Source organism: Hibiscus syriacus, unplaced genomic scaffold, assembly GCF_006381635.1.
Source record: "Hibiscus syriacus cultivar Baekdansim isolate YM2019G1 unplaced genomic scaffold, ASM638163v2 tig00111238_pilon, whole genome shotgun sequence".
Classification (NCBI taxonomy): Eukaryota; Viridiplantae; Streptophyta; class Magnoliopsida; order Malvales; family Malvaceae; genus Hibiscus; species Hibiscus syriacus.
Window position 1 is genome coordinate 557,590 of NW_024063030.1, and position 24,210 is coordinate 581,799.

At 34.0% G+C, this 24,210-nt stretch overlaps 3 protein-coding genes and 1 pseudogene across 5 annotated transcripts; 2 read left to right on the top strand and 2 right to left on the bottom strand.

Moving 5' to 3' along the window:
- Window positions 1–83: 83 nt before the first annotated feature.
- On the bottom strand, window positions 84–2,774 carry LOC120157028. 2 transcript variants are annotated; one of them, XM_039168291.1, is made up of 4 exons: window positions 2,482–2,774; window positions 2,232–2,396; window positions 1,474–1,527; window positions 84–281 (listed from the first exon to the last, which is right to left on the bottom strand). In XM_039168291.1, exons 1-3 carry the CDS (start codon window positions 2,738–2,740, stop codon window positions 1,502–1,504), a joined length of 450 nt encoding a protein of 149 aa, XP_039024222.1. In that variant the 5' UTR covers window positions 2,741–2,774; the 3' UTR covers window positions 84–281; window positions 1,474–1,501. The 2 variants fall into 2 exon arrangements, with proteins under 2 accessions (XP_039024222.1, XP_039024221.1); XM_039168290.1 differs by lacking the exon at window positions 84–281 and having other exon boundaries at window positions 1,187–1,527.
- On the bottom strand, window positions 1,665–24,174 carry LOC120157025 (rho GTPase-activating protein 7-like). Of its 2 annotated transcripts, XM_039168287.1 has the most exons (23): window positions 23,958–24,174; window positions 22,580–22,616; window positions 21,879–21,955; window positions 21,274–21,344; window positions 21,121–21,199; window positions 20,878–21,022; window positions 20,648–20,767; window positions 19,910–19,987; window positions 19,704–19,759; window positions 19,554–19,623; window positions 18,835–18,922; window positions 18,027–18,270; window positions 17,271–17,492; window positions 15,180–15,527; window positions 14,200–14,249; window positions 13,899–13,959; window positions 13,723–13,806; window positions 12,920–13,033; window positions 12,671–12,840; window positions 11,823–11,892; window positions 10,953–11,150; window positions 10,259–10,453; window positions 1,665–1,686 (listed from the first exon to the last, which is right to left on the bottom strand). In XM_039168287.1, exons 1-22 carry the CDS (start codon window positions 24,009–24,011, stop codon window positions 10,268–10,270), a joined length of 2,622 nt encoding a protein of 873 aa, XP_039024218.1. In that variant the 5' UTR covers window positions 24,012–24,174; the 3' UTR covers window positions 1,665–1,686; window positions 10,259–10,267. The 2 variants fall into 2 exon arrangements, with proteins under 2 accessions (XP_039024218.1, XP_039024219.1); XM_039168288.1 differs by lacking the exons at window positions 1,665–1,686; window positions 10,259–10,453; window positions 11,823–11,892 and having other exon boundaries at window positions 10,994–11,150; window positions 23,958–24,173.
- LOC120157026 (annexin D8-like) lies at window positions 4,021–5,468 on the top strand. The gene is made up of 6 exons (XM_039168289.1): window positions 4,021–4,120; window positions 4,206–4,351; window positions 4,424–4,642; window positions 4,724–4,936; window positions 5,025–5,105; window positions 5,262–5,468. The coding sequence occupies exons 1-6, from the start codon at window positions 4,048–4,050 to the stop codon at window positions 5,466–5,468; spliced, it is 939 nt and encodes a 312-aa protein (XP_039024220.1). The 5' UTR covers window positions 4,021–4,047.
- Window positions 6,205–9,788, top strand: LOC120157027 (annotated as a pseudogene).
- Window positions 24,175–24,210: the final 36 nt, after the last annotated feature.

Here is a 24,210-nt window from a genome sequence, read left to right on the forward strand (position 1 = left end):
GGATTTTCAGAAGATGAATTCAGCTCTATGGCAAACTTCACAAAAAAAAATCATAACTCGTCTAGACAAGCACATGAAACTGTCGCCAAATAATACAGACTAACATAAGGTAATATTACGAATCTACTATGTTGTCAGCTGTTTGATCCTCCATCCACCAAATCCCGGCCTTCTCACTTGCTGCTAAAATAGCACAATATGCTTCCACATTCAAGAAAAGAAAATGCGCGTCTCAGGGAATCCAAGAAACGCCAGAAATCTCAGCCTTCGGGAAAGAAAACCTGAAAAAATTTAGTTTCTCTTGTTAGCCATTGCATACTTTCAAGGTGTGATGACAGGGTTCACAAATTTTCTGTTTCGAAAAAAGTATAGGGCTTCTCAAATCTCAAAGAAGCCTTCAAAACATTTCATCAATGTTTTGAAAATGCACCCCTACCTAACCTTCCCTTAGCAAAGTGAACAAGGAACATCAACCATAATGAACAAAGAGTTGAAAACGGAGAGCCCTATCATTTAGTGAGAAAAAAAGAGAAACTCCTAAAAGTTGCCAACATATCTAGACCAGCAGGTAAAGTTTAATTAGGTACTAAGAGCAACAATAATTTACCCAGCGTATAACCACATCGACCATGTGTTCGGAATATATTTACAATAGAATTATTAACATCCTGAGACCTACCGGGACACTTATCTTAGAAAATTTTCCTAGAATTTACATTTTTGTTTCTCTTTTAGATATATGTCTCAATTTGTTTTAGCTAGTATACTAGAAAACACTTCAGTAAAACTCTGGCTTATTGGTCAAAGCATTTAAAGATATATTACATAAATGTTAAATGGCATATTCTTAAAATTTTAATTTAATTGCAAAGAATCTGGTAAGTGAGACCCTTACACCCCAAAATGCCATCCTACTGTAGATTACTCGTTCCGAAAACTGATGAAGATGGTATAGCTGAACCAATATGTCACTGTCTACATAAGAATAAGTTAGTTGAAGTTTGAAAACTCAATGACACGTAAATCAACCAAACATTTTCCTCAACACTGACATTGTTATTTTTCATTATTACGGTCTCGAATTATCTCCTCACTTGTAGTTCACGTAGTCTTCATTTGCCAATTGGAGGTTGAAAGAGATTTAGCAATACAATAAAAAATCGCTTACTCATAATTTCATTCATTTTACTTCAGAAGAACATCCAAAATTGAAGAATAGAAAATACCAGATATCTTGGTTCAAAGTTCTCTTGTTATTGATTGAAATAGTTAACAGTAAGGTCTTCCAGATATCATTTTAAAGTCCTTTTAGTACCGAGGTAAAATGGCTGCCAATTTAGAAGCTATAAATTGAACTTGATATGGAAGAAATAAAACAAAAGCATACTAGTAATTAGAACATCCACTTGCTTCAACTGAGCATATATCCTTTTCATTTAAAATGTTTCAACCATAAAAGGGATTAGAACATACCAATAATACACAGCCAATGTTGATGTTTTCAGGAACCTTCTGTGGCAGTCTTCTCTGTGGTTGCATCTCAATTTGTCAGCTATAACTCATGTGCACAATAGAGCAGCGGAAAGAAGAAAAATAAAACATGTGACAAGTCGTAAAGTATTTCTAAAATAGACATATATCCTTCAACTAGGCAATGCTACTCAAACAAGTAACAACTTACCCAAGCTACCTGTAGTCTTAACTAGTAAACAACCAATAACGGTGATATCGCCAAATAGTATTAAAAATAATAATCACAAAACCCATCTCCTTTGAGTGATTTCTAAGCTATTTTACTTTTACCCAGATTCTTCATTTTTTTTTCTGAAGTGCCAATATATAACACCTTTGTTGGGCCCATGTTTGAGCATAGGTATGAGCCTATGATTGATATATAGAAAAATTTAGAAGAAAAAAAAATTGAGTGTGCCTGTGTTCGATACATATCCCTATTTGACAATCACTTCTAAGTCCGGTAACACAAGGTTTCTTTATATAAAGCCATCCGTTGGCATATTAGACACACAACACAAATTTAATCTGTTGCTTAACACATTCAGGAGAAAAGTTAGAGTGAATTCCAGAGCAATGACCATAAACATGCTAGGCTTGCTAAACCGTTAATAATCAACATTCCTCAAAATTTTCAAAAAATGGAACTGATCAAACTATTGTAGAGCGTCAGTGAGTTTGAATAAACCGAAGAAGAGAGCAGTGAAAAGGTTATTTACCATGTTGCAATCCCATGGATACCATTCGGTCTATATTATCGATACGCCGCTGAATGGATTTCAAAAGCAAATTCAATGAGGAAACTCTCTTTCTGACATTATAAAACTTGACAGCATGCTGCATTACGAATGGTAACGGAGCATCTTCCAGTAATTGATCAAGCTCTGCTATTAGAAAACAATATTATCTTGTATCAATATTCAATTTAATCCAGAAAAACAAAAAAGGAACAAAAGGGGGGAAATTAACCTCGGGTAAGGCGATCAACTGAGGAACTAAGGAGGTCTTGACTGGCGAGAGTGTCGTGGGCTTTAGAATCGAAGTCTTTGATGAGAGAAGTAAGCATGGAGGATAACGCTTTGGCTAAAGCATTGGTGCTGGGATCATCGTTGGATTCAGAGTCTGGGTCCGGGGGTGGATTCGTTGAGGAATCGGAAGGGATTGGTTGGTCTGAAACGCCGCTAATGGTGGCGTCGTTGTGATTTGAACCCTGGTTTTGGCTTTCCATTTTTCTGCGTTTTTTTAAGCGAATATCAAGACTACGTTGGACTTGGATAATATTAAACTCAACTACGAATAGATGGGTTAAAATGTAAATAACTTAACCCAAACAAAATACCTTGTAACTTTCTAGAAACGACTCCGTATTGTATTTTTCTAAAATTTTATTAGATTTTTTTTATAAAAAATAGATTTATATAATAAATTCATATCTAATTAATTAAGTAATAATTTTATAAATATTTGTGAAAATAATATTCTTATTAATTTTAATTTAAAATTTTAAAAGTATTAATTATAAAAAAGATTTGCGACACTAATGTGAAAGTTTATTATTCATCATTAAACATATTAATATGACCCAAGTTGGTTTTTATTGTTATTTAGTTTTTCAAAAAATAAAAATTATTTTAACTTAAAAATAATTAAAAAAATCATTTGAAAATTTTCTAGAAAAAATTTAAAAATAAAAATAAAAATAAAAATAGTAATAATATGGTATAGAAAAGTATATAAAATTATTTTTAATTATTAAAATCATGTATGAGAATTTAAATATTGTAAACATAAGTATGATTATTTTTGTTATAGTTTTAATTAGTTAGAACTTTTTAGTATAATTACCAATATTTAATTTATTGATCAATTTATTATGAAATAACCCTTCTAACTAAACTTAGTATGACTATTTTTGTTATAGTTTTAATTAGTTAGAACTTTTTAGTATAATTACCAATCTTTAATTTATTGATCAATTTATTATGAAATAACCCTTCTAACTCAACTTATTTCGTATATAACACTATAATTTGAATCATAAAAGTTGTTTAAGCTCTGGTGCCTAATATTGAAAGAAAATTTAAAAAATATAACAAACCAGTTGATTTTATAGATTCGTAGTAATGAGACTCTATAGTATTTGATCCGGATTAATCAATTAAAAAATTAAATATCAATAGATATACTAAAAAAATACAAGTGATTAAAATTGTAACAAGAATAATCATACTTTTATTTTATGTCTTTTTTAATTATTATGATTTATATAACTATTTATGATTAAAAATATTTTATAGTTTTATATATTGTTTTAGAATATTATTGAAAAAATCCATTTTTATTGCTGTTGTGTTGCAATAAATATTAGTAACGGAAGTAGTAAAGGAGACGGGGAAAGTCCATAAACGCGAATCCTAGCCTAGGTTTTACCATATTTAATTCCTGAAACAGTAATCAGTTAATGAACTTGCTGGCTCACTATAAAATGAAGGGGAAGCAATGAAGTTACTTACAGCAGGCAAATACGACCAGAGAATGACTACAATCATTTCACCGAAGCAATTCTCTCCTGTTGAAGATGCAGAAAATATCAAGAATGCTTGTCAAGGTTCCCTATTCATCGTTAACTTTTCATTTGTAGGACACGTTAATCTACGTCTCCATTTGATGTGTGGGATATCTTCAATTTTCAGGATGGGGAACGGATGAGAAGGCCATAATTTCGATACTGGGACATCGGAATTTATTTCAGAGGAGGCTTGTTAGACTAGCTTTTCAAGAGATTTATCATCAAGATCTCCTCCAGCAGCTCAAATGCGAGCTCTCCGGAGACTTCGAGGTTCATGTTTGGTTTCAGAAAACTAATTTTTACGAATCGATGCGTTCTTAATGGCATTTTTTCTGGATACAGAGAGCTATAAGCCTATGGACTTTGGATCCTGCAGACCAAGATGCTGTTTTAGCCAATGAAGCTTTGCAGAAGAGTGTTGTTGATTATAGAGTACTTATTGAAATTGGATGTATCAGATCCCCTGAAGATCTCCTGGCAGTGAAACGTGCTTATAAATTTCGCTACAAGCGCTCCCTTGAAGAAGATCTCGCTTCTTGCACCGCCGGTGATCTTCGAAAAGTACGTTTTAACAGCGATATTAGACCTCATATTATCGTAATAGAGCAAGGGATACTATGTTCTTGTGTTGTCATATTGCAGCTTTTGGTGGGAATAATAAGTGCATACAGATATGATGGGGATGAGTTTGATGAGACGCTGGCACATTCTGAGGCCACCATTCTGAATCATGAAATCCATGGAACGGGATTCAACCAAGAGGAAGTGATTCGAATCGTGAGTAGCAGGAGTCGAGCACAACTCAATGCAACATTCAACGTCTACAAAGACATCTATGGTCGTTCCATCACAAAGGTACAACACCCTAATCAACATTTGCAAAGCCTTCTGTAAGCTGTATTACGCATTGATCAGCTTGGTTCCATTTTCCCATCTTTTAAAGGCTTTCCCCGGCGGTGACTATTTTCCCACACTGCGCACTGTGATCCGTTGCATTCGAGACCCTCAAAAGTGCTTTGCGAAGGTAAGGCAGCGAATTTAACTGTAATTAAGGGGCAGATGTTTAATGCCTATTATGTGATGCAGGTAGGATGGATGGGGGCGGACGAAGATAGCTGTTCTTAAATTTTTAAAAGTTTGTTCTTCTGATATAAAATCATATGTTTATTTCTGAATTTAGATGTTACGAGCATCCATCAACACGGCGGCCACAGATAAAGATACTCTAAGTCGAGTGATCATCACCCGCGCGGAGAAGGACTTGACGACGATAAAGGAACTTTATCTGAAGAGAAACAATGTGTCGGTTGATGAAGCGGTTGGAAGAGACTGTTCTGGGGACTACAAGGACTTTATTCTAACCTTATTAGGGGCAGACCAAAGTTGAAGATGAAGCTCTTATTCTGCCAACATTTTTATTTTTTTGATGTTTGGTTGATTCCTGATAGATTATTTAAATTTGAATAAAGAAACCGACAGTTAAGTAGACAAATAAATATGTTGTTTTTCTAAATCTTGCTGTCTAAGGACGACACAGACAATCATTAGAAATTACGTGCCTCTACATCTATTATCAAAGTTCATTTTTGATAGTCATATTTACTTATATTCTAATAAAATATTGGTATCTATAATATTTTAAGGGTAAACTATATATTTAGTACTCCAAATATTTTTATTCCGTTTTAATCATCTAATTATTTTTTGTTTCAAGATTATACCTAACATTACGTTTTAATTTTATTTTGATCATCCTAAAAAATTAACAGGACTGTTAACAGAACATTTTTTTTAAAAAAATTTCAATAATGATATGATATTACTTTTATGATAATATATCGACATCACCGTAAAATATTTAACGATAAAGGATAAAAATAAATTAAAATTTAATATTATATATAATTTAAAAAAATAGGCGAGTGAAAAAACAGAATAAAAATGATAGTCGAATTATTAAAAGTATAATTTATTTATATTTTGACGGGGGAAAGAAGCTTTAAAATTGGATATTTGGCTTCGATCCAAAGTCAATAAAAAGTAAAATTTATTTAATTACAGATAATCATAAAAACTTAAACTTCTCCGTTATAAATCCTAAATATAAAAACCTCAATCGACCCTTGACTAACCCACGAATTTTGAATCAGACACGCCTACTAATTTTTTGTACATTTTCTAAAAGATACGCACGTGGAGATCACCTGATGGCGAGCGGTGACGTTGAGGCCCTGGATTTTGAACCGGAGGACGACGACCTCATGGAAGAGATGCCGACGCCGCCTCCCCTCAAGCTCCCTTGCCTAAGATCAAGTCCGCCATCACTGGCGCCGCTTCCACGTCTCTTTCTGGCCCTAAGAAGACCAAGGGCCGTGGCTTCCGCGATGACGCTGACCGCAACTCCCGTCTCGCCTCCCGCGACTTCGAGTCTCTCGGAACTAACGGGGGGGCCGGTCCCCAGAGATGTTTGTGCCTACACTAAACACTATTTTTTTCTTTCCCCTTTACTTGTTTTCTTTCCTTTTGTTTTATTTTTAGGGTTTTACTATTATTTTTGTGGCCTATAAAGCAAGAAAATTACGACAGAGACTCAAATTTTGCTATACGAAAGTTTCTCAAATATTTCAGAACTAAATTTAGTCGAAATTAGTTTGGAATTTGAAAGTTTTGGTTTGATGTTGAAGCTTGGCTAGTATATTGTTAATATTTGGATAAATTCTTTATTCGCTAACAGTTGCTATTAACTCTAATTCTAAACAAAATAGTTCAAAAAACTAATCTCAGTGACAATTAATTTCTCGTGGTAAAATATTTTTCTCTTCAATTCATGATATATTTGGTTATTCTGGGATTAGACTTCTAAATTAGTTGCTTTGTGCGCTGTTAAAATTTCCTAGACTTTTGGATGTTCAATTCCTAAATGCAACAATCTTGACCTCATCACTGTGGAATGTGGATATTTTCTAATCTTGTTGTATTTTATGGAATCCCTTTATTAAGAAGAAAACGCTTTATTAACTTTCTTATTGGAGATCTTTAGTGATAAGGTATGTTCAATACATTCATGAGGCTAGAACAAGTTTAATGGATAATGATTCATGAATTTTATTGCCCACATTTTATGTGCACCCAACATTATGTAAGATGTACTCGTCTGTCAATTGGGGATGGTTAAAATTTCTGAAGTGGGGGAATTTCTAGGCTTGGTTATTAGACATAACTGTTTTTAATTTCTGAGGTGGAAAGTGAACTCGATTATTGGGACTTAAAATAGGTTTTATATTTTCAATTTTAGAAAGAAACAGCTAATTCTTAAGCAACTAAGTTTGCTGAACTGTATTCCAACGTAAAAGAGGGAATTGCATTTGGAATTAGAGGAAATTCCTTAGAATAGTTTCCCCTTTATGCCTTTACAGAAACCAGTTTTAAACTTGCGTGATGTACAGGACACAATTCTGTACAAAATATTTAACATCTTTTAGAAATTTCCTCGACTTCAAAGGATTGTATATATATATATATATATATATGAAAAGAATATGTGTTTAACATTCTTGGCTGATTGTTAAGGTTCATTTTGTTTCATTACTGAAAGCATGCGACCTTTTCTAAAAACCAATCCGTACCCTCTTAGATCTATCCTGCAATTTTTAAGTTTGTAGGCAATCCTTTATTTCCTACAGGATGTCAATTTAACTCAAGTTGTATGACATAGTAGATAAAAACAGTGTATGTCCGTGAACTCTTCTTCTCAATAGTAATATAGATTTTTTATTCTCATTCATAAATCTGCAGCTATTGAAGGGTGGCTTATTTTGGTCAGTGGTGTACACGAGGAAGCACAAGAGGATGATTTGCACAATGCATTTGGAGAATTTGGAGAGATCAAGAATTTGCATTTAAACCTTGACCGTCGCACTGGATTTGTCAAGGTAGTTAACTTGGTCAATTGGTGTTATCTTTATTTATTATTATTTTTTTGCAGTGGTATACTTTTTAAGTTCTCTTAATGGTGGTGGAACTCTTTCACATTGCTTATTTTTTATGTATTCATGTGCATACTTGCATGCACATGTGTGTGTGTGTATTGTATATATTTTGACTATTTATCTGTATGTTAATAATGTCTTAGTTTTCCTATTCTCCTTTGTATAAAAAAAATATCATTTTGCATTTTCTATATGTATTAGAGAATTTGGGTTCAGTTATACTGTAAGCTATCAAGCAGTTCTGTGCTTCTAACCATTTTATATTGGTACTTAAACCTAGCTTGAAGCATGGCAATGACTTTATTTCATAGCATTAGACTATTGTTTGAAGATAATGATACAAAGGACTATTCATTGACAAACTCTGGCATTCATTTAGCGTTTTCCTGATAGTGTATGTTTGTTCAAGTAAAATTTAATGTCAGTGTTTCCAAATAGGGATATGCACTGATCGAGTATGAAGCTTTTGAAGAAGCAAATAATGCCATATCCACAATGGGTGGAGCAGAACTTCTTACACAGACTATCAATGTCAATTGGGCCTTTAGCAATGGACCCAGTACTGGAGCTTTCAAAAGAAAAAATATGAGGTTTGTCGCTCTTAGTATGCTGCTGAATTTGCGTTGATTGGTAAAATATATCAATAGAGCTTGTTAAATTTGTGGAACATGTTAATCCTTGGAATTGAATCAATCCAAATTTGAACTACTCGAGTCTAAGGTGACTGAAGTTTGAGATGACCTACCTGAGCACAACCCAGCTTAACTCGACTTAAATGCCAATCAACCTTAGCCAAATCTTTCATGAAATGTAAGATTACTTTTAGGAATGAGATTACCAGAATGTTACATTACTTAACATATTACTACGAATGTTGAATTAACTTATTTTATTTGTTTGACAGAAATGTAATATTACAATATTTGATTAAATGAATATAATATAGGAAAAATATATGTTTTACCAAATTATCCTCGAGATATATTCTCTTTTTCAATAACACCGATTAAACAAACTATGTCATGTTAGTCGTGTTTTTAGAAAAACACAATTAAAATGACGTTTTTATTTTACGTGACATGTCCGATAAATAAATATTATTTATTAACTCTAGATGAATTAACACATCATTTATCCAAATTCATCGTTTCAATATAATCCGTAAATGATCTCTTAATCTAATCTTATCATATTTAGAATTAGGGTTTGGTTTCCCATAACCCCATTATGCAAATGATGGAACAAGCAATCGGTTGATGAGATTTGACCCCAAAACAATTCCTTACAAAGCACGAAAGTCCTCAATTGTTGCACATGATATGATTTGGTGTGCATGTATGCACCTAGGTTTTGTTTGTTTAAGCCTTCTTCCTTGAAATATTTTGAGTTCATCAAATTTCAAATTGGATCCAATTGTGCTGTACTAGGGGACCTAACAATAATACACTATATATTTGCAGATCCGGACGGACACATCGCTCAAGGAGCCCTCGGAGAAGATACTAATTTTGTTGAGCTCCATTTTAACAAGAGAAAATGGTATTTCAAAAGTTGGATTTGCATATGTTTTTGGCTGATGAGTGATGCCCCCTCGTACGCTTTTCTTGTATGATGTCCCAAAGTCCAAGTTGTGATGATTGTACTTGGTTCTCCGTTGCGGTTTTTAAGCTTTTGATATTTAAGTTTAACTTGGGATTGGGAGTAACGCTTCTCGCTAATCGTGTTTATTTTTGTTATTTTATTGTTTCAAAGATATTAATGAGAGACAAATTTTTGCTATAAATAGGTAGTTTTTTTATTATTATTATTCTTACTGAGCCATCGGAAGTAAGGGTGGTCGAACTATAAGAGCACTCATCTTGTAGTTATCCGAATAAAGTTTTAGCTCTGCCAATGAACACTCGGATAGAAAGAGTTGGCAATGCCTCAACCTTTTCATACGTATGGTCTAGAGACGATGACAACATACAATAAGAGAGTTCTCAAAATGAGAACAGGACATTAGTTCAGATACAAACATGCATACCTCTTAAGCTCCATATGCTATGGACTTTCTTTACAACGTCCCATACAAAAATTCAAACATCCTGATTACATCTCCAGTAACCTTCACAATCTCCAAAAGAAGAGGGAGAAAAAGTGAGTAAAAATAAGCTTACATGCAACAGCTTAGGATATACAACAACACGTTCAATGGTTAGTTCCAGGGGGGCGATGATGGTTGTTTGTATGAAAAATCCTGCGAGGATGTTCCATAATTCAGATCAAGGTTGTGAAGCTGTTCTATTAGTTGGGAACGCCTTTCCTTGAAAAAATCAAGACGGCTTGTTAATTCTACCAGCGATGATGAAGCTGCCGAAGGATGCCTTGGATAATCAAGTACCTGCAAATCACAGCAGCATCACTATCAACTAATTATTCCATACAAGAATCAATCAGGTATAAGTCGGACGATCTGTCAACAGGGGCGGGACCTACAATTTAATCCTTTAAATTTAAAAAAAAAAAAAATTGACACCTTCAAAATTTAAAAATTCTTATTATGTTTTTTTTAATGTTTTTGATCAAGTCCCAACTCAAAGTTTTTAAGTCTCAAAATTTTTGAAAATTTTTGTTAGACCAATATTTTTTTGAAACTTTTAAATTAACCCCTTCAATTTTTTTGTAAAAATAATTTAGACATTCAAAACTTCCAAAAAAAATTAAGCAGACCTCCAAACAGTATTGCCAAGATCCACCACTGTCTGCCAACTAAAAAGGTTCATATTGAATAGTCAATGTTCATATAAATTCTAATACAAGTTCTTTCAATGGTCAAAATTTTGAAAGAACCAAGAAAAAGGTATGTCCCCTAATAGAAACAGGCAATTATTCGGTGTTACCTCTGCTTCTCTTGAAGTGGATGGGATGGAGGTAGAGTTGACCTCATCCATAGACGTATTAGAAGACAGCTCAGTGCTTTTTGAGTCACTCAAGCTTGAGGAGTCCATCAATTGCTTTTGAGTAGGTGGCCGGCTGCTGTTGCCAACTGCCAATTCCTGTCCTTTCACGTTCCTCCAATCTGACCCTAACAAACTCTCCTGCAGATGGTTTTAAAAAAGCATGTTACAGTGGATAAAACAAGGACTGAACATGAATCTGTGAAATGGGAGAACAACAAAAAAGAATTTCTTTTGGAGATGGAAAAAGTTCAAAGGTAACAGCATTAGCTTCGTGGTACAGGAACTGATGCAGAAAAATTAGAGGTATTAACTGATATGCACTCATCGTCAATTTACTTTTGTTATCATTACCAATAAAACTCCCTAGTCCATGGCATACAGAAGTTAGAACGAGCATCAGTCAATTTTATATGTAAAGGAAGTATCTCCAGAGCAAAAGGCGCTCTAGTAGATAACAAGTGAAACCTTAATAAAGCAAAATTTGGTTAACAGAGCAGATGGCACAAGAAATGTGTAAATGGAAAAGCTTAACTTGGGCTCAAGCTCAAGACTGAAAGTGGTACTCAGTCAAGCTAGAGCTAAAAGTTACAAGTTGAACTCAAGCTTTTCATTACTTGATCCTTTGTAGGAAAAATTATAGTATATTTTCCTCTAAGATGAAAACAATCTAAAATTATGATCATTTCCGAGGAAAACATAAAATGAGGACAAACAGCCGTCAGTCTAATGAAGATATACCTCTAAGATGAAATTCCATTTCAATTCACCGAGAAGCATAGATTTTTTTTTTTAAATGCAGTGAAGACATACCTCTGTTCTATTTTTCCTCTCATGATTACAGAAGGTAAGGGTTGAATCAAAATCTTGCTGAAGAAACCTCCTTCAAAATTTATATAAACGCATTTAAGTAGAAGGGAAAGAAGTTGACTCTTCAGTAGACAAATATTATAGACATTGTTTACTATTTTTCAGGTAGTTAAGGAGTGCATAGTAAAAGCTTCACCAATAGTGATAAAACAATACATAAATTATCAGTCGGTAGAAACGCTTCAAAATCACCATATTACATGTGATAACTACCACTTCAAGTAATAAAAACTGTTCATACCCATGTGGCAAAAAAGTTCTCTTCCTCGCTGGGATTTTGTCATTGATTATTTTATAAATAGTAGTAACCAAATCCCTTTCAAACATAGTAATTAGATAAGGCTTTTGGTTTTAACGATTCAGAAACTACTAAAAGGATAACTCTCCTCTCACAATCCACTCAACAAGATCCACCTATAAGAAAAGCATATTTTTCAAGACTGTTACAAGGTATAATATAAATCTATCCTCTTAAGTTATTGAATTCACCATAATAGCAAAAGAACCTTCGCTAAATTTATATGCGGGCTTCAGAATCCTCAAGAGGGAACTTGAAAGATAACTCCTAATGCAAGGAACCAACAGCCGAAACAAGTCACATTATGATTTTATGCACCAATACACAAAGATAAACTTTCATCTGATAATGTACGTTCAAATCTTAATCCAGTACTGACATGAGTAATTGCTTCATTGATAACAATCATTATTCATTATGATCTCATGAATCTGCCATGCAACTGCCAACTAAACTTTAGAAATAAATGAACAGAAAGATTCCATTAACTCACTGTTGAGAGTTATGATTTTGGACATGTTGATAATGGTCACATGCATCAGATAGAGAACCAAAATGATGCTGTCGCTGCTGATTGAGCTGATGATGGAGTTCTGCAACTTTCTGCTTCAATCTAGCCACATCAGCTTCAGCAAGAGCAATCTCCTCTAGCTCAGCCCTCGTCTTCACATCATTTCAAGTTATGAGAATAAGGAATGCTAGATTTATAAAGAATACTGGTTCTCTTGACATCAGTACCAACCTTGGAATCTATTCCACGGGAACTAGAAAATTGTCCAGATGACATGCTCAATCCAACTTCAAGGGCCGCTCTAAGATCCCTTTCAGCTTGCAACTGCTCTTGCAATCTAGAAACCTGCAAAATCATTTAAGGGTAAGTAGGAACACAACCAGTACCATAAATCTTCAACAAAAGGTTAGAAATATTGTCCAAGAAAAATCATTTCTTCGAAAGAAAGAAGATACACTTTTGTTATGTTAGAGATTCTGCACATCACTTTACAGTTGCCAAAAACAAATTCAATTATATAACTGTTTCACAATAAATGCAAGCCATAAAATTGTCAAGTTAGCATGACCCTCTGCAGATTGAATTTCATCCAGTCATCTAAGCAGCCATCATCAATCCAAAAACCCGCACTTCACAAGGGCATTTTGTATTGGGTGTATGTAAGAAATAACAGAAGAAATATATTTGCAACTGCATGAGCTGTTGTGTTGTTACTGTCCAGAAAATTTTAAAACCATTTCTTTCAACAGGTAAAGAAGTTCACGGATCTAGCAATTTAAGTATCAAATTTAAGATTAAGGCCCAATAGAATAATCAGAATAAGGCAACATATGAAAGACACTCACTAAAGCAAACAAAGAAATATACAGAAACAGGCCTTAACAAAGCACATAGTACTAATCCAAAATGATTACGAATAAGAAATTCCCAACACTCAATTACTTGCCGAACATGTAGTACAAACATCGGCAAGCACATTAAAAAGTAAAAATCTCTACGTTAAAATAAGTGTTCAATAAGTAAGGAGGAAATACATCTTGTTCAAGTGCCAAGCGACGCTCATGCAAGGCTTGCTTTCTTCTTTCCAAGCTAGCTTGTAAAATAGCATTTCCTCTAGCCTATAGAAGGTTGTGAGCAATCTGTCAGTGGAGAGAAAATATGTTTTGATTGAGCATGTAATGATTTCTAAAATGTAATGCTCACTGCTTACCTCTTTTGCAATACGATGTTGTAGATCATTCTTAGCAATCTCAAGCCTCTGTATAGCAAGTCTGAAGGGGGGGAAACCAACAAATTGGTTTTGCAAATATAATATAAATGTAAGTTATATTTAGACAGTTCTAAAATAAGAACTCAACAGCACGCTGTTTTAAAATGACTAAAATCATGCTTGAGCTAACTAAGAGTTGCAAAAGCACAAAGCCCGAGTAATAGTTTTCAAATGCAGATGACTAGCTTAAAGAAATCCAAATAATAAAGCAGAAAGCTATAAGATCTAACGAGTAACTTACTCTTCTTCACCAGAAGAATCAACAGATTCCATTGATGGTGTCTTTCTGGCCTGTATAACAAAGCAAATGAAGATTCAAGTGAGTATAGTTTTACTCTGTCAACAAAAACTGTGAAAATAAGCAAGACATCTCATTGTGTTTCCATGTGTGAAACCAAAGCACATGTACCTCCAACAAAATAAGGAACAACATTTAAGATGCACATATGCTTTACTGAGTGCAATAACAGTTTCTAGAAATATGCTTGTTCCCTTATATAGTCTAAATACAGGGGGAAATGAATACGCGTTATCAAGCCAGTCAGACATGTAAATATGCAATTTCTAAGAAAAGACAGGATCTCCATTAACATTTCTTAGCTAGTTGATGCAACAATCATATTTGCTATTGGAGTGCAAGAAAACAAGCAGCCTCCCAAGTAAGTTCAGGGCCAAAAGAATTTGACAAGAGTTGGTACACAATGGAGGAAGTAGATAAGAGTAAATTTATAAATGAAATAAACTGGAGAAGCCTTCCAAACTGGTTCGATATGAGCTGAAGCCACAAACATTAAACTGAGAACAATAAATGCAATGTCTGTATCACTTGGAGCTTTATCTATGAAATGATGGAATAGTTATAGCCTTGCAGTTGTAGGCACAAAGTTTGTTTGCTAAGCTTTACATGCAGGGTTTATCAAAAACAAGAGAGAAAGAAAGAAAATAAAATGCGACTTGTGCGATGGAAAATCCTAGAAAGCAGGAATGAAACACAAAGCAATGATGCAAGAATTAAAAAGCCTTCAACTTTATTCTAAGACTCCTTCAAAGATAATTTTTCCTCGTCCCCATCATCGAAAAGTTTATCAAGGCATAGATCATGTAAGTTAACCAACCATATCTAAAATCCATTCCGAAATTGTTGAATAAGATTTTGTGTCTAATGCATGTAAACTGATGGATCAACACATTTACGCAATACATCATAAAATGGTAACTCACATTGCTTCTTCCCCAAAATGTTGATTTCTTCGCAGGAATACTGGAGCCTCTAGCTTTACCAACTGGCTTCTCAGTAGAAGGTTCAAGTCGAGGCGCAGATATAAGATGGCCAGGATCCATTGAAGACAGAATCTCGCCCATTGATCGGTAAGATTCACCACTAGGTAACACACTTGGGACATCTATCTCATCAGTTAGGTCTTCATTTCCTTTATTTTGCTTACCATATTCCTCCAGCTGAGGATCAGGATATCTCATCTGCAAAGGGTCTACAGCTAAGGTTGAACTCTCAGCCTGAGTATTATTGTTTCTAGGGGATGCAACATCTGAACCATCAAACCCAAATGCCTGTACACAGAAAATGAATGTATCAATTAGTTAAAGGATTATCACTCAAGTTCTCCAACTATTTGAACGGGAAGCAATGACCAATAAGCATTAAATATAGCATCCACATTGTGACAAAGCTCACAAGAATGATGTCACGGGGGCTAGTGTTATTAAGATAACATTGGACGTGGGAACATCAAACAATCTATAACACAAACACAAGAAGGTTTAGTCCATTCAATCTCCAATCTTTCATCAAACTGATATTTAGTGTGTAACAGAAACCTTAAAACTAGATGGGGTAAGTCACATACATAAAAGCATGCTCTTCATATGATACAGGATGAAATGTTGCTTTACTCTATCAATTTCCAATACATATACATAAGGTATTAAAATCAACTTTTTTTTTTATAGGAATTGTAGGCCTCATTAAAAACCCCTTCTTGAATAAGGAACTTATAATGAGTTCCTTCATCAGAGGAAGGAGGAAAAGAGTGCCTTAAACTTCATTAATGATAATACCTAAGATTACAACAGGAAGATAAGCCCCTTACAACAATTTGAAAATCCCAAAATAAAATACCCCTAAGATACACTGGAATTAGCCAATGGCAGATTTAGCCAACCCATCAGCCTCAATATTGGCTGCCCTAGCAACCCATCTAATAACACCCTCAACTTCTTTTAGCTTAATAGTTATGTTCCTTACAAGACTGACAAAAATCTGAGGGCAGAAAGTTCCATTCTTAACCCAATCCACTGCCAATTTGCAGTCTGATTCTAACAACAAACGACCATTAATACCTCCTTTCACTGAATCAAAGAAAATTAAGCCCTTCTGAATAGCCCTTAGCTCCATCATAATAGGTGGACCTGGACCCGTGGCCTCCTTAAAAGATCCTAGAATAAGACCTTCCTCTTCTCTTAGAATACCCGCAACTCCACTGCTGTTCCAATCGGTATTAAAATCAACTCTCTTTTGTTATCTTCTTAAGGGGCATATCATTACTTAATATAGTTCACATTATGAAACAATCAGTGCTGAAGTTCTCCTAATTAATCCTGACTGATTTTCCATAACATGTAAATACTTCTTTTTCAATCTATCCTCTTTGATTCTACCATAAAATGACAATTCCATCTAAAAATGTGTCACTCCATCACTTCAATGCTATGAATAGCATGCACTTCCATATCTCCATGGATAATCAGAAGCCCAGCTACTTGTTTGCATGGCATGATTGTTAAAGTTGCATAATCAGAGAAAATCTCAAAGAATCCAAACAAATGATCCCAGCAACAGAGTATGCACAAAAGAGGAAGAAAATGAAGTTTTAACATGTATGAAACCCATTATCTTCTCAAGTTCAACACAAGGGTACTATGGCACAATAAAAAAATCTTTAACTACTTCCCACATCCAAGATATCCAGACATTGTTTCTGAACACTGATTATCACAACAGACATCATAACAGTTTTCATGTGAAGTTATTGCATGTGTTTGTGTGAAAAGGAGTTCATGGGATGGGCCCAATTGACATGATGAAAATGTTAGCTAAACGAGAGTCAGGTCAGACCTGGCCCAGCAACCCAGTGATTCATATTTTAAATTAAATATCTTTATTTTTTAATATAATAATATAACAATATCCTCAGGCCAATAGGGTTAGGCCATTGACTGGTGGACAATTCAAGTATGCAGTCATCGATGTATAATCTTTATGTTTTCATTTTAGAGAAAAGGGGAAAAAAGAACCTTGCAGTCATACAGATCACAGCCTGCATAACCGCTGCTTTCACTTAATTTCCCACTGAGAACACGTTCAGGGTCTTCATCTGAGTCTGGACTGGCTTCATTTTCTGCATCATGGCAGCCAATGTCTTTGACATCTGGATTTTCATTATCAGTTGAATCCTCACTACCACTATTTTCAATCCGAGAATCAGCTGAAACAGAACATCTTTGTAGATTTTCATCCTGAAATAACAGAAATAATCACCACAAATAGCACCATATGAAAGGAGATCACAAACATAGGGCTCTGACAATGCAAAGCTTGACAATATTTGAAAATAGAATTATGAGAAAGAAAAGTTTGAATCATAAGAAACATTCAAAGCGAAGAAAAAGGTTTGGAAGCTTTCCATAATTAATGACAGCCTGGTACTCAAGTTTGAATTCAAATAATAATTCATGAAAGGACTTTGCCATCACATTCATGTCAACTGTACAAACTTATTATTTAATTCATTCAAATAAAATATTCTAAATAAGATTATGCTTCACTAATACTAAGAGATAAATGGCTATAAAGGTTATCATATAACTGAAAAAACCCAGAGTATATATTAACTTCATTTTCATGATATATTATTTGAAAACAAACTTGGGTATGAATTATTCTATAACGCTCTTTTTTTGAAAAAGAATACACTTATCATAAGAGATCATAGAGAAAGCATTTAGATTGATATGCCACATTAAACGACAGTGAAGCTGGGTGCGTCTTACATAAAAAATGTTCTCATACTCCTCCAAAAGAGTTGCAATGATGGCTTGAGCATTATTGGCAGCATTTGCAGCAGCAAGAAGCTGTGCAGAATTATCACCATTAGCATAAAAGTCATCCTCTAACTCACATTCACCAGCTAATAAAGGACGTAAAAGCAAGGGGGCCATGCAAGCAGCTACAGCTGATGGTGTCATTCTATTCTCGTGAGAATGGGATGAGATTGTATGCATCATCTTCAGAATCCTACAAATCATGGTGCATATCAAGTTATATAAATTAATTAATATATTTATAACTTCAGAAAGATTAATAACTTCTTCAGAATATTTATACATAAAACAATTGTTGGGAAAAGCACTTCCATCAATTCAAAGCTCCCAAGAATAGATATTCCTGTGGATCAAGTAGCTGTCTCTCGACTTTCTGTAGCCTAAATGCTTAATATCAGTTGAATCATTCCCACAAATGTCATGCTTTATCATCAAACAAAGTAAGATAAATAGATGGCTAAACGCTTAAATGAAATATTTTTAGGAGGGGACAAAAAAGAGAATTTCCCACTTAATCAAAAGGTTAATTGGCTTAAAATTAATTTTTAATATTTATGAGGGACTAAAAATGCAATCACCCCACAGCTTCGTCCCTGCATGCAATTATCAAGTTATCAAATAAAAACTAACAAAACAAATATACTTATTGTATAAAATGCATAGTTTTTTTATAATTACAGGAGCACCATAAAGCACAATAGGTGCAAACAAGAGGAAAAAGAAAACCATGTAAAGTAGAAAGCGACAGGGACATTACCTTTGTAACAGGCGGCGGTTTGGTTCAGGAAATGTCTCAAATATCGCAGAGCACATTGCACTTATCCGAGCTTCCTTCCTATCAATTTCTTATCCAATGAAAACATAAAGCAACAGTATTAATTATTACAGACACATTAGCGATTACCCACTAAAATGCAAAATACTATTTTAAATATAATATAAGGCTTGTGAAACAATTACAGAGGATATATTATACAGTGTAGAAGTTGCACTTGTACAACCCAAAAAAATATACTAGTTGCAGAAGACTAGAATGAAGCAAAAACCATAAAAAACTGCTTAAAGTTCAAATGCACAAAAGCTAGTTCATTCAAGTCCAGTGACTGCAAAAATGAACCACTTAGTCATGAAATTGAGAGTGCTAACATGTAAACAGAAAACCTGTTACAAAATACCCAAGATTTTTTTATTTCCCTCGAATACTTTTCTATGTTTCCATACTCCATAGTAAATTATACGCTTTCTGAGTAATTTACAATGCTGATTGCTGAATGTTATTCACTCTAGGCTTTCCAAGCCAATATATCAACTCAGCACGCAAAAACACATGAGTACAGCTGTACAGTGTAAAAAACTTATGGGTAGAAATAAATAGATCTCTTTTAGCATCTTAAAGATATATTATCAAAATTCAATAAAAAAATTAAAAAAAAAAAAGATAAAGACAGAGAAAACAAAGCAAAGAGTTAAACATACTGTAAGCCTCCAGCAATGCAGTACAGCAGGATGCAGGAACCGGGGATGAGGGTAGCTCCCTTAAAACGTGCTGTGGATAAAAAAATTTACATGATAAGGAACATGAACATCAATCTGATAAAACATGATATAATGTACTGGCAGAGCTACCTTAACACAGTCTCCCACAACATGAGCATCCTCATCAGAACCAAATTCAGTCTTGCCTGCGTTATGAAATGATGATATGTGAGCATTAGGATGCTAGTTAAGAATGCAACTTATCCACCAGAAAACCTTAAAAAGAGTTGAGAGATCCAGATATACAAATATGTGTATATGCAAAAAATAGTCATCCATTAGACATTAAAAGATACCCTGTTCATATTCTTGAACTCTACGATCAACCTCCTCCACATCTGCAGACTGACGTAGAATTCCTTCAACTTTAGTTCCTATAGTAGAAACAATATTATGAGTGAAAAGAAAATATTAACAAAAAATAAACTATTTTTTTCGCTTTATCCCTTTCAGGTCTCTTCTTGTAATCACATAAATCCCCCAGGTTATTCTTCCAAAATTGCACTGCTAGTAATAAGTTTTACAAGGTCAACCAGCTCATGAAGCTTTAACGCATATCTGACTATAATAAATAATCAAAAGGGTGTATGTGCTACGCGTAATAAAAAAAATTAGTAGCCAAGAGAGAGGAAGAAAAACGTGTAAAGAGTATTTTTATTGCCAGTTTCATTTTACTCCTTGATATTACTTAAAGCAACACCAATCTTACAGCAATTGCAATCTGATCATTTGAGCATGTACGGGTATCAGTGTAAGGACCAACCAAATCCCCACAACTTCTCTCAGACCATTGGCCATCCAATAGTAGTATATTAAAAAGAAAAATATCATACAGATGATCTGACATCTTCCCCAATGATAAGATCACACAGATAAAACCTTTGGGTGCTTAACAAAACCAAATCAAAAAGATTTAGAACTCAATTTTCTAGAAAAGCGTGTCTGAGAAAAACTTCACTTTCCATCAGACCTAACACAACTGCAGAAGGAATAGATTGAGTAATATAAGTAATAATAAATAAGTCACCACTAACCAAACTTCTCAATAAAACGCAAAGCTTTCTCTAGGAATGATGGGCTCCCATCAATATCTTCAAGCGCAAGCAAAATCGGTCTTCCAACAACCAATGATTTAGCAGTGCGTTTGTCTCTCCCTAAGAAAAATCCAAAAATCTAATAAAAATAAGCGAAGGGATTGCAGAAGAATCAGTTGACAAGGAATGATGACATCAAATAAATAAAGAAGAAACTCTGGGGAACAAACATTGATGGAACGACCCTTCAATTGTATCGGTTGTGTCACTTCTGAAAATCCCATTGTGTCCCATGACAAGTGCAGCACTTGGCGCTTGTGTGAGGGCATGTTCTAGAGCTGCCTTCCATTCGTACAAATCTTCTGATGTTTCTGCCTGAATTTGGCAAGTAACAAGTATTCAATTAAGTCCTAAAAAAGTACACAAAATAATAGCTGAAAACCTGAAACAATAGTCAACCACACATGATGCACCTTAAGAGTGAATGCCCGCCCATCACGGCCATCAGGAAACAATACAGTCAACATCTTTTTATCATCTCTAACAACAACACTGCAAAGATGAGGAACTATAAGCAAGACTATAGTCACAAACCGTAATAGAAAATATGTAATTGCTATCCACACCTTCCAGAATTGTTCAAGTCAATACCCCCCAAAGTCAAATTAACTTCGCCACCTCTCTGTGGTAGGGCACTCTGCAAGAAAATTAAAGCAATAAGCATTTGTTTTAATTAATTCCTGAAAATAAACTTTTAATGATCATTTAAAACATTAAAAGGAAGACGATGATCAGATTGTACATCCTGTATATGGCAAAGCATCAGGGAGTGGGAAAATCTAAAATATTCATAGCATGATGGTGTGCAATCGTTTCCCCAAAATTCACATGATGACTGTGTTCCTCGGTGTTACATAAAATCAATCATATCCCGATCTTCCTATTCTATGTACAACAATCCTGAATGATATAAAATATACTACTAAACCATTCCAAGGGTAAAGCATTGAAAAGACAAGGTACAGACGTATGTATAAAAAGTCAGGGAAAAAGCTAAAAAATTTGAATTGATACAACACCAATAAACATCACGCAACTATGAACTTAATTATCAGACAGCATATTCCTAATACGAGCATGTCTCTGGAAACAGTAGAACAGAAGAAATTCCGGAAAAGATATAAGTCGTAACATAATTACTAAAATAATGGAAACAGTAGTAAGTACTAACAGGATCACTTTTAAAGAACACCAAGGATGTGCGTGTGAGAATAAACCACCTCTTCTTCCAATATTTCCAACCGATCCCTGCAGAAGTTCAAAATTTTTAAAATAATTTTAAGACAAACTATGTTGACAACTGAATCGAAGGAGTATATAAAAAACATTCATATAACTACGTCCCACACAATAGAGAGGTGATTAGGGGTCAAAATGAATGCAGGAGACTTCAATCCAGATCCTGATTTCAACATATACTAATATGAAAGATGGATGTCCTCCAAGGTTTAAAGATTATAATTAATGGAGCAAAACATGAATCTTCACTTCAAGAAAGAACACACATTGAAAAATTAATACTGATACCACCAATAAAGAAGAACAAACACTTGAACATGGTTTGCCAAGAAGATAAGCAAACATAAGTAGGTTAACATATACATACCTACAAACACGGACAGTGAATAAATTTACAGATATATAATCATACAAGGTCAGGTATGTGCGTATACAAACTACTGATGCAATTTATTTACAAAGCTACTTCAAATAAACAGTGTGCTTTTCCTTATCATTATAAGTAAATAGGTATAAGCATTAGTTATAGATGTAGGAGTGATGGGCATACAGTAAACTTAGATGCAAGTTATAACTATGAGAATAATTTAAAGGGAGGAAAGGAAGGAAACAGTAGTCAAATACTTTACAAACCTTTTGAGGATATGAAAAGTGGGCCGCTCTTGAAAACCTGTGAAACTGTCACATGTCAAAAGCCAAAAACAAGTACCAAATGCCTAGTACAAAACTAATTATACTCTTGCAGAACGAGCTTTTAATCAATTCAAGCCAAGGGAGCACATACAGCATATGCATCATTGGCAGTAAAACCAAAATCCAAAATTTTATTGTTATACTATAAGTTGATGCTATGCAAATCAATCAATTAATGATTGAAACAATGCTTGTATACATGATAGACTAGGTTGTTTTTCTCAAAAAATTACTTAACTACCAATTGATTTGATTATACAATGATTATTACTACTGGACAATGTTGTTTTTTATCTTGAGAATTATAAAATACCTTGAAGCTGTGGCAACACATGGATTTACCGGCTGATATTAAAATGTGATTGTAGAAAGCAAAACAATTCAATGTCGTACCTAGCAGCTGGGAAAATATATTAGACTGGGACCATAAGTTCATGTATTCAACATCCATCAGAAACTAAGATCTCTATGACACGGTTAAAGAAGATATTACACTTTGCAGTTCTTAAAATTATGTTTTTAAAAATGTAGCAAAGGGACTGAAATGAAGTGTAAAATTGTTGGAAGAATTTCCAATCCTCCACATTTTTTTTTCTTTTACCTATTTTATGTATATATCCATCTTAATTTCATTTTCTTTTACACAATGTTTATTAACTCACCAAATGATATACTCAACAGTATGAGAACTCTCTCTTTGTAAAATAATTAGAAGTTGATTTTGCAGAATTCCACCAAATCCAATTAAGGAGATGGAGGAGAAAGAATTTGGCTCATTCATGCTGATATAGTTTTATGCAAGGATACAAAATTCTTAACCTAATGAAAAAGTTATATATTGAAACAAGAAAAGCACAAATTCATTTTAAAAATTATTATAATATTTACATGTAGAAATTTCATAATTAAAATGCATAGTAAAATTTCCAATGCTTCCAATGCCGCCTCGTAAGATCAGAACACCGTTATTGATCTATTTTATTTCAAGTTTCCGAAATTTTGGCTACATTGGTTCTTTAGACGGTTTCTTTCTTTCAAATTGAATGATAACAGTAAACATTACTCAAACCAGGCTGAACTGAAGTTCAATATAAGAATCTCAAAATAAAATTCAACTTCTACCAAAAATAGTAATGTAAGGCCTTAATCAAAAGTTCAGTATCTGTAACACCACACAATCAATTATGCCAAACAATGCAGAAAAAATCCTACAACTTCCTTTTTATCCACATTCCATTTTCTCGGCAACCAAACAGAAAATAAACTAAAAAATAAAAGGAAAAAGAGTAAAAGAAAGAAAGAAAAAAAAATATGTTACCGTGTTGGAGGCTCCTCCCCTTGGCCGTTCGAATGCCGCTAACGAAGCCGACATTTCCGCAGATTAACATTGAAATATTCAATCAAGAAAGAAAGAAAAAAGTTTCCTCAGCATTTCAACTTCTCAGCGAATCAGTCGGTGTTCGACATTGAGTAAACACAACAGATCGACAAGCTAACTCCAATCGAGTCAAGATCTAAGAAATTGGAGCAAATAATAAGGGAACCTTTAAGCTTAGGGTTTTTGCTCTTAA

What these genes read in the sequence shown, in the direction of transcription:
- LOC120157028 (XM_039168291.1), bottom strand. Translation starts at nt 2,740, where the DNA reads ATGGAAAGCCAAAACCAGGGTTCAAATCACAACGACGCCACCATTAGC. An exon ending in AGTTGATCGCCTTACCCGAG is followed by an intron (nt 2,397 to 2,481) that starts GTTAATTTCCCC and finishes TTCTAATAGCAG; the next exon opens with AGCTTGATCAATTACTGGAA. An exon ending in ATCCATGGGATTGCAACATG is followed by an intron (nt 1,528 to 2,231) that starts GTAAATAACCTT and finishes ATGCAACCACAG; the next exon opens with AGAAGACTGCCACAGAAGGT.
- LOC120157026 (XM_039168289.1), top strand. Translation starts at nt 4,048, where the DNA reads ATGACTACAATCATTTCACCGAAGCAATTCTCTCCTGTTGAAGATGCA. An exon ending in TATCAAGAATGCTTGTCAAG is followed by an intron (nt 4,121 to 4,205) that starts GTTCCCTATTCA and finishes TTCAATTTTCAG; the next exon opens with GATGGGGAACGGATGAGAAG. An exon ending in CTCAAAAGTGCTTTGCGAAG is followed by an intron (nt 5,106 to 5,261) that starts GTAAGGCAGCGA and finishes TTCTGAATTTAG; the next exon opens with ATGTTACGAGCATCCATCAA.
- LOC120157025 (XM_039168287.1), bottom strand. Translation starts at nt 24,011, where the DNA reads ATGTCGGCTTCGTTAGCGGCATTCGAACGGCCAAGGGGAGGAGCCTCC. An exon ending in GCGTTTTATTGAGAAGTTTG is followed by an intron (nt 19,988 to 20,647) that starts GTTAGTGGTGAC and finishes TTTCTACTATAG; the next exon opens with GAACTAAAGTTGAAGGAATT. An exon ending in TGCATTGCTGGAGGCTTACA is followed by an intron (nt 18,923 to 19,553) that starts GTATGTTTAACT and finishes TCATTGGATAAG; the next exon opens with AAATTGATAGGAAGGAAGCT.